At 45.0% G+C, this 14,818-nt stretch overlaps 1 protein-coding gene across 9 annotated transcripts in view; it reads right to left on the bottom strand.

The window, feature by feature from the left end:
* The window catches only part of NHSL1 (NHS like 1), a 290,700-nt gene that overhangs the window by 64,455 nt on the left and 211,427 nt on the right, over positions 1-14,818 (bottom strand). For all 9 annotated transcript variants that reach the window (XM_089332620.1, XM_089332619.1, XM_089332618.1 and 6 more), the window contains exon 2: positions 13,562-13,714. In XM_089332620.1, coding sequence (XP_089188746.1) covers positions 13,562-13,714 — 153 coding nt within the window. The remainder of the gene's footprint in view (positions 1-13,561; positions 13,715-14,818) is intronic.

Below are 14,818 nucleotides of genomic sequence, written 5' to 3'. Positions count from 1 at the left end.
ACCTTCCCTTTGTACATATCAAGTTTACAAAAAGTATTCTTTGAGAAGCAACAAACTGGCCAAAGTACAAACTCAATCTCAAGTGCTAAATTGTTGGTTCATTTCCTCTTTCCAAACCCTTACCTCTCTTTCCTTTGACAGGCTGTACTCTTCAGAAAGGCCACTGATTTTACTCTGTATAGCTATTCTGCACCTAAAATTAAGCCATCAGGGATGAGCGAAGAGAAGATTTCAGGGACAACTATAAGGCCCAATGAGGAGCTAACACGAGTTTCTCAAATGAACTCAATGAGACCAAACCTGCCGTGGGCCTTCAGATTCCCACAGTCAGTGCTGTCCTGTGAACTTTCAGTAAGGTGAGAACAGCTGAGAAGGCACCAAAGGGCAGCTCTCCTGTGTCCTGGAGATTTGAGATCAAAATAGGATGGCAAGGGTGCGCACCAGGAACCTTAGTCTAATCTAGAGTCTTGGATTAGAAAATGGGAAGGGGGACCGACCAGCAGACTTCTGCTCTGAATCTTTCCATGGTGGTTTATGTGCAGGAAATGAGCCTGACTGTCCATTGTCCAGGGCTGTCACTATCATCTGATGGTGTTCCTCTGTCCCTCGTACCCAAAACACATCTCTAGATCACAATGAATGCAGGAAAAGCAACATCAACCATATGACAGCCATCTTGGAAAGAGGGCTGAAATTCATATATCTTAACAACAGTTGATGCTTAATTTTAGATTCATAATAGATCATTACTACCTTAATGAATTAAAAAAAATTTTTAAGATTCACTTATTTATTTGAAAGGGAGAGAGAGAGAGAGAGAGAGAGAGAGGGCGAAATGAACTCTTCCATCTACCAGTTGACTCCCCAAATGGCTCCAATAGCCAGTCTGGGCCAGGATGAAGTCTAGATCCTGGAACTCCAATTGGATCTCCCGTAGGGGTACCACATCTTCTGCTTCCTTTTAGGTGCACTAGCAGGGAGCTGGAACAGAAGCAGAACAGCAGGGTCTCAAACTGCCACTCACACAGGATGTTGCAGGTGGTGGCTGAACCCACTGTGAAACAATGCACTGTGGTGAGAAAGTTAAGCCTCTGCCTGCAGTGTCAGCATCCCATTTGACTGCCGGTTCGAGTCCTGGCTGCTCCATGTTTGATCCAGCTTCCTGCTAACGTGCCTGGGAAAGCAGCAGAAGATAGCCCAAATCCTTGGGCCTCTGCACCCACATGGGATACCTGAAAGAAGCTCCTGGCTCCTGGCTTCAGCCTTGCCCTGCCCTGGCTGTTGTGGTTATTTGAGGAATGAACCAGCAGATGGAAGATATCTCTCTCTCTCTATCTCTGCCTTTCAAATAAATAAATAAATCTTTGAAAAAAAAAAAAAAGCCATCCCATTTCAATTGATTTCTTAAAAAACACAGAAGAGACAAAGGAAAAAAGATGTGTGGGTTTGGAAATAGAAAATAAATATATTGGCTGGTGCTGCGGCTCACTAGGCTAATCCTCTGCCTGCAGCACCGGTACTCCAGGTTCTAGTCATGGTTGGGGCGCCAGTTCTGTCCCAGCTGCTCCTCTTCCAGTCCAGCTCTCTTCTGTGGCCCAGGAAGGCAGTGGAGGATGGCCCAAGTTCTTGGGCCCTGCACCCACATGGGAGACCAGGAGGAAGTACCTGGCTCCTAGCTTTGGATCGGTGCAGCATGCCGGCCGTAGCGGCCATTTGGGGGGTGAACCAAAGGAAGGAAGACCTTTCTCTCTGTCTCTCTCTCTCTCTCTCTCTCTCTAACTCTGCCTGTCCAAAAAAAAAAAAACAAAACAAAACAAAACTAATGATATAGCGCTTGCAATTGAGTTTATACTTTGCCTAGCTTATTTTATCTGTATTCCAGTATCCTTAAATTAAAATTAAAGGTTGACTACTTGCACAATGAGGGTACTTGGAGATACTTTACAAAAATAGGTCCATTTTATTTCTATGAAAACTGGCATAGCGATCTTGGTAGCTGAGAAAATAATCTCAGGGTGGGCAGCTAGCACAGACGTTAACCCGTCCCACGGGATGCCTGCTTTCCAAATCAGATTGCCCGGGTCCAAGTCTCAGCTCCACTCCTGTCTCCAGGTTCCTGCTCACGTGCACTTCAGCAGTCAATAGGCGATGGCTCAAGTAGCTGGGTCCTGGCCGTGCACATGAGAAACCTGGATTGAGTTCTCAGCTCCTGGCTTTAGCCTTGGCTAATCTGGGCATGTGGGAAGTGAACCAGAGGATGGGAGAGCTCTCTCTATCTGTTTCTCTCTCTCTGCCTTTCAAATTAATAAAGTATTTAAAATATGCTTTAACATGAAAAAAGCCTCAAATGATTAGAAAACAACTCAAATAATGCACAGGATCCTAGGATATAACAGAGTCAGGACTGGACACTGAATGTGACCCAAGCACTTCTCATTAAACCTGGAATTTCCTATGAGAAAGGTAACACAGGAAGCTCCAGGGGCATAGGTCATGTTCTGCTTCTTGATGCAGGTAATAATTATACAGACAGTCTCTTTACATTTACTAGTTAAGCTGGCCATGTTTTATGTACCTAATCCTATTATCATTCATGTTTTTTAATAAGAAGTGACAGAGAAGAAGAGGAACAACTCAGTGTGGCCACACAAGGTGAGCAAAGCAACGTGACTTAGTTTGACTGAGGGGCTGGGCAGGTGCACTGTTCCAGGATCAATGTCCACCAGCCACATTGTGATAGGCACCTCCCAACCAAACATGTGGAGTGTTGGGGTCCTCCAACCGGAGGATCTACAACCAAAGAGGTGGGCCATCTGTGATGCCCCAGGGATCCACATCAATCCAGAGAGAAGTCCACAACCTCTCCCAAGATGGACAGACTTGTCTCCAGCCACAGGGGCCCAGGAGGCTCTGTGACCACGAAAGGCAGAAGCAGCACCCTCAGATGAAGTTGCCCATTCATCAGAGAAACCTGGCTGGGACCACTTGGAGACTCAGCACTTAATTTTAAGAGAGGTACTCCATTCTCTAACGTGAAACAGGTCTGGCTGTACACACACATAAAATCCTTTTTTTTTTAACCCCCAGGATTGATTTATTCATTTGAAAGGCAGAGTAACAAAAGAGAAAGAGAGGGAGAGGGAGAACAAAAGGGAAAAGGAGAGACAGAGAAAGAGAAGTGGAGGGGGGAGAAAGAGAAAGGGAGAGAGTGACTGTAACAGCCAAGGCTGAGCAAGGCCTACAGGCTAGGAGCCAGGAACTCCATCCAGGAGAGAGGGGAAGTGGGGAGGTGGCAGGGACACAACTACTTGGGCCATCTTCTGCTGTCTTCCCAGGCATTAACAGGGAGCTGGGTTGGCAGCAAAGAAGCTGGGACTTGAATCAGCACTCCAGTATGGGATGGCAGTGTTGCAAGCAGTGGCTTAACCCACTGTGCCATAATGCCAGTTCCCCACACAACTGTTGTTATTCACTTGCTACAGTAGTTGGTTTTCTCCCCCTGTACATTCTCAATTCCTATTCTTCCAGATGTAATAAACAGAACCCTCCGTTTTTAAAGGAACGAAGGCCAGAGCTAACACTCCTCTCCTGGTGCTCACACTTCTAATTCTAGAGCAGAGGAGCAAGCTGACCTGCTAACACGCATCTATTTCTCTGGGAAAGAGCTGTGACTATAGAACATTTCTGATACCAACAACAGATGCTCTGTGAACCAATTCAGGCAGGAATGCACACAGCCTTGGTAACTAAATTGCCTTTTCGACATCCTGCGAGAAATGATGCTCATCTCTCTCTCTGAAGTTAGGCTTTTTGGGGATGGACTTTTTAAAATGACTCATGTTTATTTCAGCCTCTAATATAATTATCAAATGAGACCCACAGGTTATAAAGAAAAAAAAATGTTAGCCACTCCTTGAGCTCATCCCTATCCCTAATGGTGGTCTTTTAAGTGAAGTTAAAAACTATGCAAATAAACATCTAGTGAGGGGCGCACATCATGGCATGGCAGGTAAAGCCGCCGCCTGCAGTGCCAGCATCCCATATGGGTGCTGGTTCGATACCTGGCTGCTCCACTTCCTATCCAGCTCTCTGCTATGGCCTGGGAAAGCAGTAGAAGACGGCCCAAGTCTTTGGGCCCCTGCACACGCGTGGGAGACCAGAAGCAGCTCCTGGCTCCTGGCTCTGGATCAGCCCAGCTCTGGCCATTGCAGCCATCTGGGGAGTGAACCAGCGAATGGAAGACCTCCCTCCCTCCCTCCCTCCGTCTGTCCTTCTCTCTCTCTCTCTTCCTCTCCTCTCTGTGTTAACTCCAACTTTCAAGTAAATAAATAAATCTTAAAAAAAAAAAAACATCTAGTGAGTTGAGGCAAATTTATCATCAGCCATCTCCAATGAAGTTTATGAAGGAATCAAACAATGATGGTGATACCAAGTAGAATTCTGGGAATTCAGTAAGAAGTTGAATCATTTCTTCCTACATAATGGGGTCCATCTTCAAAAAATTCACTACTCACTGCTAGCAGGAATCTTACTGTATCCTAAAGCAAGTATCCTAATAGGATTTTTTTTTTTTTTTTGACAGGCAGAGTGGACAGTGAGAGAGAGAGACAGAGAGAAAGGTCTTCCTTTGCCGTTGGTTCACCCTCCAATGGCCGCCGCGGCCGGCGCGCTGCGGCCGGCGCACCGCGCTGATCCGATGGCAGGAGCCAGGAGCCAGGTGCTTTTCCTGGTCTCCCATGGGATGCAGGGCCCAAGCACCTGGGCCATCCTCCACTGCACTCCCTGGCCACAGCAGAGAGCTGGCCTGGAAGAGGGGCAACCGGGACAGAATCCGGCGCCCCGACCGGGACTAGAACCCGGTGTGCCGGCGCCGCTAGGCGGAGGATTAGCCTAGTGAGCCGCGGCGCCGGCCCCTAATAGGATTTTAAAATCTAGATACAGGGGCCAGTGCTGTGGGGTAGTAGGCTAAGCTTCCACCTGCAGCATTGGCATCCCATATGGGTGTCAGTTCATGTACTGGCTGCTCCTCTTCCAATCCAGCTCCCTGCTAATGTGCCTGGGAAAGCAGTGGAGGATGGCCCAAGTGCTTCGGCCCCTGCACCCACGTGGGAAACCCAGAAGAAGCTCCTGGCTCCTGGATTAGCCCAGCTCCAGCCATTTTGGCCATTTGAGGAGTGAACCAGTGGATGGAAGACCTTTCTGTCTCTCCCTCTGTCTGTCTGTAACTCTACCTCTCAAATAAGTAAATAAATCTTTAAAAAAATCTAGATGCATATTTTTATCTTCATTAGCAGTGAATCCTTACCTAAATTTCTATTAAGGAAACACATCAACAAAACCAAGGCAACTGATCTCAGAGTACGACAGCCAAATTTTATCAAATTCGCCAGTGACTAGTCAACAGCAAAAATAGAAGATCTCTGCTGTTTGGAAAGGCTCCCATGTGAAACTACACACGGGAGGAAATCCTCTCTGGATGATCCACATGGCATGTTATACATCTGGAAAGACTCCTCTGCAATGTGGGAGTGGGCAAGGGGGCAGTGCCCATTGTACCTCATACACACTCCATTGGCCTATGGCCAGTTTACTTCAGTCTGGACACAAGACAGCAAGTTCAGCTTGTTAAAGCCAGGAGCAGAGCCGGTGCTGTGGTGTAGCAGGTAAAAGCTGCCGCCTGCAGTGCCAGCATCTCATATGGGTGCCAGTTCAAATCCTTGCTGCTGCACTTCTGATCCAGCTCTCTGCTATGGCCTGGGAAAGCAGGAGAAAATGGTCCAAGTCCTTGGGCCCCTGCAACTGTGTGGGAGACCCAGAGGAAGCTCCTGGCTCCTGGCTTCAGATCGGCACAGCTCCAGCCGTTGTGTCCATCTGGGGAGTGAACCAGTGGATAGAATATCTTTCTCTGTCTCCCTCAGCCTCTGCCTCTCTGTAACTGTCTTTCAAATAAATAAATAAATCTTAAAAAAAAAAAAAAAAAAAAGGAAGCCAGGAGCCCAGGAACTTTTGTTAGTTCATTCTAAAACTCCTGGTATAGGGACAGGTATTTGGTGCAGCAGCTAAGTCACTACTTGGGGACACCCATATCCCATGTCAGAGTGGCTGGCTCTGCCTCTGATCCCAGCTCCCCGATAAGTTGCACCTTGAGAAGTAGCAGGTGATAGCTCCAGTGGTTGAGTCCCTGCCATCCACTCAGGAAACATGGACTGAGTTGCAGGCCCCTGGCTTTGGCCTGGCCAAGCCATAGCTGTTACAAGCATTTAGAGAGTGAACTAGCAGATGGAAGATTTCTCTTTCCCTTTCAAAAACAATGAAAATAAATCAATTAAAATACTGACAAAGTTACACCTACGATCTGCTTTATGTACCAAACTTAAACTCATCTTTTTCACAAATATTTTCCAGAAAACCTGTGCCTTTCTCAAACACTTGACTGACCACTAGGCATTTCCGTACCATTTTAATGAGTAAATGCTCGCAATACTTAGTTACTAAATTGTTAGAATTCACTGTGTCATTTCCCTTGCACATTTTATGGTTCTCAAGAGTAGAGAATAGGGGCTGGCATTGTGGCCTAGCAGGTAAAGCCGCCACCTCAACAGCAGCATCCCATGTGTGTTCCAGTTCAAGTCCTGGCTGTTTCACTTCCGAACCAGCTCCCTGCTAATGGCCTGGGAAAAGTAGTAGAAGATGGCCCAAATGTTTGGGCTCCTGCCACTCACATGGAGACCTGGAAGAAGCTTCTGGTTTCAGCCTGGCCATTGCAGTTATCTGGCGAGTAAACTAGCAAATGTAAGATTTCTCTCTCTCTGTCTCTCCCTTTCTCTCTGTAACTCTGATTTTCAAATAAATAAATAATCCTACCAAAAAAAAAAAAAAAAAGAGCAGAGCCTAGCACAAGTGGTTAAGACAGCCATGCCCATGTCGGAGTGCCAGGGTTGCAGTCCCAGCTCCACTTCCAATTCCAAGTTCCTGCTGATGCTCCCTGGGTGGGAGCAGGAATGGCTCAAATGCTAGGACTACTGCCACCTGTTTGGGAGGCCCGGATTGAATTCTAGATCCTGGTTTTGGCCTGTGCCAGCTGTGTGGGCATTTGGGGGGGGGTGGGGATGAACCAGTGACCAGTGGATGGAATATCTCTCTGTCTATCTCTCATTGTCTCTGCCTTTCAAACAAAAATATATAACATTTTTAAAACAGAACTAAACTCTCCATAAAAATTGACTGAGTAATTTGTACAATGTTATTTAAGGCACCCACCTGCCTCACATTAATAAATGGTCTTCCTTTTGTAAAACTGTGGGCAACGTCACAGTAAGAACAGAAAAAAAGAAAAAACTAGGTTATTCATTGTAAATAATTAGGGAATGTGAGTTAGTACAGCCAGTACAATGGCTCATCAAAAAACCATAAATAGATTACATATGACTCAGCTATCCCACTTCTGAGTATCTATATCTAAAGGAAATGAAATCAACATACACCAAAGAGATACCTGCACTCCTCTGGAAACTGCATCACTATTCACATTAGCCAAAATATGGAATCAGCATAACTGGCCATCAATGTATGAATGGAGAAATATGAGCTATATATATTCACAAGAGAATATTATTTAGTCATAGAAAACAATGACTGATGTGTGCTACAAAATGTACAGAATTGGAGGTGGTTATGTTATGTGAAATAAGCCATACACAAAGACAAATACTGAATGTTCTCTCTTGATTTGTGGGTTAAAAACCTTGTTTTGTCCATCTTTTACAACAAAATGGATGCAACTGGTAACCATTATGCTTAGTGAAATATACCAGTTCCAAAAAGCCAAATAGCATATACGTTCCCTGATATGTGGTAACTAATAGAGTACAAAAAAATATAATGTGTATGAGCAAAACTGACATTTTGAGGTTAGATTATTGTTTATATCCCTTCTGTCTATTGTTGAGGAACAGTGTTTTTTTTTCTCCTATTTGTTAAATTCTTTATTTAGTGAAGGGTTAATTTATGATTATAAAATAAATTGAAACTAAGTCATTGCAAAAATTAAAAGAATAAGAAGGGAAGGAGGAGGGAGGGTGGTGCCCAGGGTGGGAGTGAGTAGGGTGAGAAGTATCACTATGCTTCTGAATCCGTATATACGAACTCATGAAATTTGTTCACCTTATGTAAATAAAAAATTTTAAAAAGGAAAAGTCAATTTGAACTTAGAATAATGATTACTAGAGACCAGAAGGGGAGACAGATGGCAGGAAGCTGGATAATAGATGTGGAATACAGAAGTGGTGAGTTCTAGCATTTCACATTGGGGAATGGGTGAACATAGTTTTCAATATTGTACGAAGCACTAGAAGAAAGGCACTCATAGACTTCAAACGCAAAGGAAAGATAAGGAAATGGAATGTTAATTACTCGATTAGATCAATGTATACCATAAACATGTGTAGGAACAGTCCACTGCACCCCACAAAAATGTACAAGTATTGCAAGATAACTTAGAAAAAAATGGAGGTTATGGGGCCGGCACTGTGGCGTAGCAGGTAAAGCTGCCACCTGCAGTGCTAGCATCCCATGGGGTGCCAGTTCGAGTCCTGGCTGCTCCACTTTCAATCCAGCTCTCTGCTATAGCCTGGGAAAGCAGAAGATGGCCCAAATCCTTGAGCCCCTGCACCCACATGGGAGACCCGGAAGAAGCTCCTGGCTTTGGATCGGCACAGCTCCAGCCGTTGCGGCCAACTGGGGAGTGAAACAGCAGATGGAAGACCTCTCTCTCTCTCTCTCTGCCTCTCCTCTCTCTGTGTAACTCTGGCTTTCAAATAAATAAATCAATCTTAAAAAAGAAATGGGGGCCGGTGCCGCGGCTCACTAGGCTAATCCTCCACCTTGCAGTGCTGGCACACGGTGTTCTAGTCCCGGTTGGGGCCCCGGATTCTGTCCCGGTTGCCCCTCTTCCAGGCCAGCTCTCTGCTGTGGCCAGGGAAGGCAGTGGAGGATGGCCCAAGTGCTTGGGCCCTGCACCCCATGGGAGACCAGGAGAAGTACCTGGCTCCTGCCTTCGGATCAGTGCGGTGCGCCGGCCGCGGCGGCCATTGGAGGGTGAACCCACGGCAAAGGAAGACCTTTCTCTCTGTCTCTCTCTCTCACTATCCACTCTGCCTGTCAAAACAAATTTCAAAAAAGAAAAGAAAAGAAAAGAAAAGAAAAGAAAAGAAAGAAATGGGGGCTGAACTAACTTAGATGGATACCCTATATAACATCAAGCCACCTATTCAAGGATTCAGTTTTTCTATTTTTACATCTTCTCTGACAATGAGGCAATAAATGCTCTCACTCACACTTGTCTAAGGTTGCTAGGGTGTTGCAGAAGTGGTATACAAAGTTCTACACACGTGATTAAAAGTAAATGAATGAAGAATGAAAGAACTCAGTGCTCTTTCTCGTTTCATCTTTCCCAACCACTGCTTGTGACGTTATTATTTATGTAAATCTTGCTTCAGGTGGGGCTCCAAGAATTTTCCACAGTTGGTAATTTTATTAATAGTAATCCCTCTGATGAACCCTTTAGAGCATTAAAGCAATTAGGAAAGCATTTATCTTTGCAAAAGAAAATTCAAGTTTAGGCAACACCACTGTTGATGAAATTTCATAGGGATGTACTAAACAGTTAAAGAAATAAAACAGGAAAGTCTGTACGCCCATGTTCAATTTTCTAAGGGAAGAAAAGTACTGATCTCAAACTTGAAAACACATGGAACAGGTGGTGAGGCACAATTTCCTGGAGACTGAGCAGAAAACTTCTGGGCCTGATCAGTCAAACTCACACATACCTTCATGGAAGCCCCCTCTGCAAGCCCAACCATGTCTCTCTGCTGCTGGGGAGCCCAGCAAAGAAACAATGAAGAGGCCCTGCCTGGGGAATGTGTTGGTTAGCTTTTATGTTAATTATTTGGTGGAGGAGGGTAGGCTGTAAGTAGAGTTCACCAGTAATATTTACTGAATATAAATCTCAAAGAATTTAGGGGATCTAGAAGAAATTTTGGTTGGCTTTAGGTACATGAAGTGACCATCATTACCAAGGCAACACAGCTCAAAGTATGACTCCCAGGCCATACAAATGAGCCAAGTTAATGTCATTCTTCTCATTTAAGCTTGCAGTCAGTAAATATATGCCACTCAAGCTAAATGAAAAAGGGAGCCCAATAGTGCCCGTTGAATGCCAAGACTATAAGATCTGAGATACTGTAGGATACATGAGTTATCTAAGCATTCTAAAAAGTTAAAGGAAGAAAAAATAGGGTAATGACCTAAAATATTTGTATAGCTCTGCTCAAGATACCAAATCTATGGTGAAGACACTGGCAGTTACTCATTCTCCCTCCAAGCAGAAATGATCCGCTTTCTTGAACTCCTAAACAGTGATTTTTGGCACATCTCTTCAGCACATTTCACACTGTGATTTGCACCGTAGATGCCAAGTATAAATTACTTAAGCGCCATGACCCTATCTTTTGTGTTGTGCATTTTTCACAGGCTAAGAGACTTCTAACAAATAGCTGTTAAAGGCAGCACAATGTAGCAGTGCAATTAAATGTTTATTTTGGTACAAAACATTTGAGGTCCATGCAGAATTTTTCAGAATACACATTTTTCCACAAACGTGTTGTGTTTTTTTTGTTTTGTTTTGTTTTGTTTGAGCAGCCCTCATATAAGCTCTACAGCCTCAGACTGTCCAGGTTTAAATCCTGGTCCTGTTGCTGGCTGCCTTTGAGATCTTGGGCAAGTTTCTAATATTAGTGCCTCCATTGCTCCCTCTGTACACAGTAATAGCAAATAGGATTTTTTTTTTTTTTTTTTTTTTTTGACAGGCAGAGTGGACAGTGAGAGAGAGAGACAGAGAGAAAGGTCTTCCTTTTGCCGTTGGTTCACCCTCCAATGGCTGCCGCGGCCGGCGCGCTGCGGCCAGCGCACCGCGCTGATCCGATGGCAGGAGCCAGGAGCCAGGTGCTTTTCCTGGTCTCCCATGGGGTGCAGGGCCCAAGCACCTGGGCCATCCTCCACTGCACTCCCTGGCCACAGCAGAGGGCTGGCCTGGAAGAGGGGCAACCGGGACAGAATCCGGCGCCCCGACCGGGACTAGAACCCGGTGTGCCGGCGCCGCTAGGCGGAGGATTAGCCTAGTGAGCCGCGGCGCCGGCGCAAATAGGATTATTGAGAGGTCTGCATAAGGTAAAACATTTCATGGACTTTGAACATTGCCTGACATTATAGTTGAAGTATTCAATAAATGTTAGCTAGCAATCATAGCGGTGGTAAATTAAGGAATGAGTCAGCTATAAATGATTGATAAACACATAAACATGATCCTAACAACCAGGGATCTCATGCTGGGTCTTCCTTGCACAATGACAGAATCTCTCCCAGACCCAAGGCTCCCACAGTCAGATAAGATAGGGTTACCCAGTTAAACTGCATCTCAGATAAACAACAGATACTTCGTTTGCATAATTACTATTCTGATATTATGACTGATTTGGGTTTTCTTCTGTGGTTCCTAGCTCACAACTCCTTTCCCCCAGGACAAGCAACAGAAACTAGAATTTCTACTCTCCAAGAGGAGTCACAGAAACTCTAATCTGTCCCACCTGCCCTTGGAGCTGCCCATAAAACAATTCTCTGCTCTCGTCTCACCCAACAGTAAGGTCTAAGGCCTTTCTCACTGCAGAGGAGGCCTGCTCAGAGAGGCCAAGGAGAAGCTGAAGCGCAGGGCCTTGCAGGGCTTCCCCACCCAGCCTGTTAGCAATCACACCTATGCAATGTTCCCATAAAAACTCAGAAGGGCAGGGTTCAAGGAGCTTGCAGATAACTGAACACGTGGAGGCTTGCAGGAAGGCAGATGAGAACCCTTCCACGTGCCAGGAGACTGGTGCATCCCAACTCCATGGGAAGGCACCTCCACAAACAGTGTCAGAAGTGAGCAGAAGGAAAGGACCCCCAGCTGGTGCCCATTGCTGCACAACGGCCTGCTTGCTGGGTGCATCTCCCACCTTTGGAGGACACAAGTCTCCCGTGTTGACTGTGATTTGGGAATAGAGGAAAAAACACTTCTTTCCTAATAGAAGATCGAAATGTTTTGTATAATTATTTACCAAAAATATAGTAAGAAATATAGGAGTGGCTTCTGCAATAAAAGCTTTGGTTTGTTGCACTCAGAAAACATCTACATTTAAAAGTGACTTTTCAGGGCCAGCACTATGGTGTAGTGGGTAAAGCTGCTGCCTGCAGTGCTGGCATACCATATGGGAGCCAGTTCGAGACCTGGTTGCTCCACTTCCGATCCAGCTCTCTGCTATGGCCTGGGAAAGCAACAGAAGATGGACCAAGTCTTTGGGCTCCTGCACCCACCTTGGAGACCCAGAAGAAGCTCCTGGCTCCTGGCTCCTGGCTTCGGATTGGCGCAGCTCCAGCCACTGTGGCAAATTGGGGAATGAACCAGCAGATGGAAGACCTTTCTCTCTCTTTCTCTCTTTCACTCTCACTCTCACTCTCCTTCTATCTCTGTGTAACTCTGACTTTCAAATAAATAAATCTTTATAAAAAAATAAAATAAAAGTGACTTTTCCTCTATAAAGAACTTCCCCTGTAGCCGGCATTGGGGCATAGCGGGTTAAGCGACCTGCAATGTATGAGTCCCGGCTGTTCCGCTTCTGATCAGCAGCCTGCTAATGACAACAGAAGCTGGCCCAAGTGCTTGGGCCCCTGCCACCCATGTGGGAGACCTGGATGGAACTCCAGGCTCCAGGCTTCGGCCTCCGCAACCCCAACCATTGTTGTCATTTGGGGAGTGAACTAGTGGATGGAATATCTCTTTCTATCTGTCCCTCTCTCTCTCTGTAACTCTGCCTTTCAAATAAATAAGTAAACCTTCAAAAAATTTTAAAAACCCTTCCCTTTCTTTATCATCTCTAGGTGGCCCCCTATGCCACACAGTTCCTCTTTTTAACATCAACAATAAAGTAAAAATGAGAATTTTTCTATGGACATAGGACTGCATATTTCTTGTATTTTCCACCAGCCACCTGCAGACAGAACCTATGCTCAGAGCAGCCCAGTCAGATGCTGCCCAAATTCTGGTAAATCTACCTACACAGCGCTCCTTCCAAGCCTGCAATCTAGACTTTCTACCTGGCTTGAACCAAAGAGAAGGAACCATTGAAAAGTACCAGCTTTCCCAAGTTGGCTTTGAATACTTGCAATGGTTTTGAAAAGGCAGTGGCAAATTTCCCATGCTGGCGGGCGTGTGTGTATTTGGATTCTATGAGTCCTGCAGTTTAAACATGCTAAAGGTTTCTAGGCAAAAGCGGGTTCTTTGAAGATAGATTTGCATATCTGTAAACAGTTTTTCCCAGAGACTGCGTACTTTAGGCATGTACTAAGTTGTATGTATGAAGATGTGGAATATTATGCGTTTGATAGAAAGGGATGTATTACAGGCAGGGATCAGATCTATGTTCTAACAGTCAGTAAACCAAGAATAACAGGCCCGCAGAGGGCAACAGCTTACCCCTCAATACTGATTTGAGGTTGAGCTTGGCTTGGCGGTGCAGGTCCTCAACGCATGGGGGTCTAGTGGCGGGTAGGAAGACATTTTCCTGCTGGTGCCATGGGGCAGTGTAGTGCACTGTCCAGCGACTCTCCTCATCTAGGTTGGAAACGGCTGTGGAAGGAAAGGTAGGGCAAAGTCAGTTTTCAAATCAAGCTTCAGTGGCTCCAAGCTAATCACATCAATATTGGGGTCTTGGGAGTGGGCATTCAGCCTTGTGCTTGAGGTACGCACGTCCCACACAGTGCCTGGGTTTGGTTCCCAGCTCTGGTTCTTAGACTCCAGCATCCCGCTAATGTAGACCCTGGCAGGCAGCAGTGACGGCTCAGTTAACTGGGCTCTTGCCATCCACATGGGAGACCTAGCTTTGGCCCCAGTCCATTGCAGGCTTATTTGGAGAGTAGACCACTGGATGGTGTTCTCTCTCTCTCTCTCTCTCTCTCTGTCCCCATTCACTCTCCCCACCCGTCATTTCTCACCTCTCTCTCCCCACTCTCCCTCTAAAAAAAAATACAAATAAATAAATAACAGATGGGGTCTTGGTGCTTAGCACATTCATAAATAAGGACCAGGAGGAAATGGAGCAAATTCTGAATGGGATTTAATCTTGAACTCCAGGGATCTTGACCACTATATTGTCAGTAAAGGAAAAACTGAAACTGCCTATACTGTCTTCATAGAGTTGTCTGCTCCCATTGTTTGTTGCTTCCCAGCATCTTGGGTCTTTTCTCTGTTAGGAAACGACTGATGAAATTGGTAGACTTCCAACTGCTACGTGATTCCTACTTAACCACAACAAACATTCAATTATATAACGCCACTGTGTCAGCAACTATTAGATTATCCTGATGGAAACAAATTTTCCACCAAGAAGTTGACATTTTCCTTTAAAGCATTACTTTAAAACATCACTATTGTAAACTCAATAAAAAATTTTGAAAATTAAGCTTAAGTGTTCAATTTAATATATTTAAATGGTATATTTAGAAGCAGAGATCCATTTTTGCTACAAAACTTTCTCTATTCTTGTTTTCATGGAATATTTCTATATTTAAAAATTTTTTAAATTATAGGGCAATTGACTTTTCCCAACACAATCCAATTCAAGTGAATTTCCCCAACAGAAAAGAGATCAAATATCAAATGAGGAAAACAACAAGTAATCCTGAGATTAACATAAATCTGTATAATAATTTCCTTTAATTCCTTGAGAGCTTG

The sequence above is a fragment of the Oryctolagus cuniculus genome, chromosome 5 (assembly GCF_051225735.1).
Source record: "Oryctolagus cuniculus isolate XC-2025 breed Fujian yellow rabbit chromosome 5, ASM5122573v1, whole genome shotgun sequence".
NCBI classification, from domain to species: domain Eukaryota; kingdom Metazoa; phylum Chordata; class Mammalia; order Lagomorpha; family Leporidae; genus Oryctolagus; species Oryctolagus cuniculus.
The sequence above is the reverse complement of the archived record's forward strand: the minus strand, read 5'-3'. Positions and strand labels throughout refer to the sequence as shown.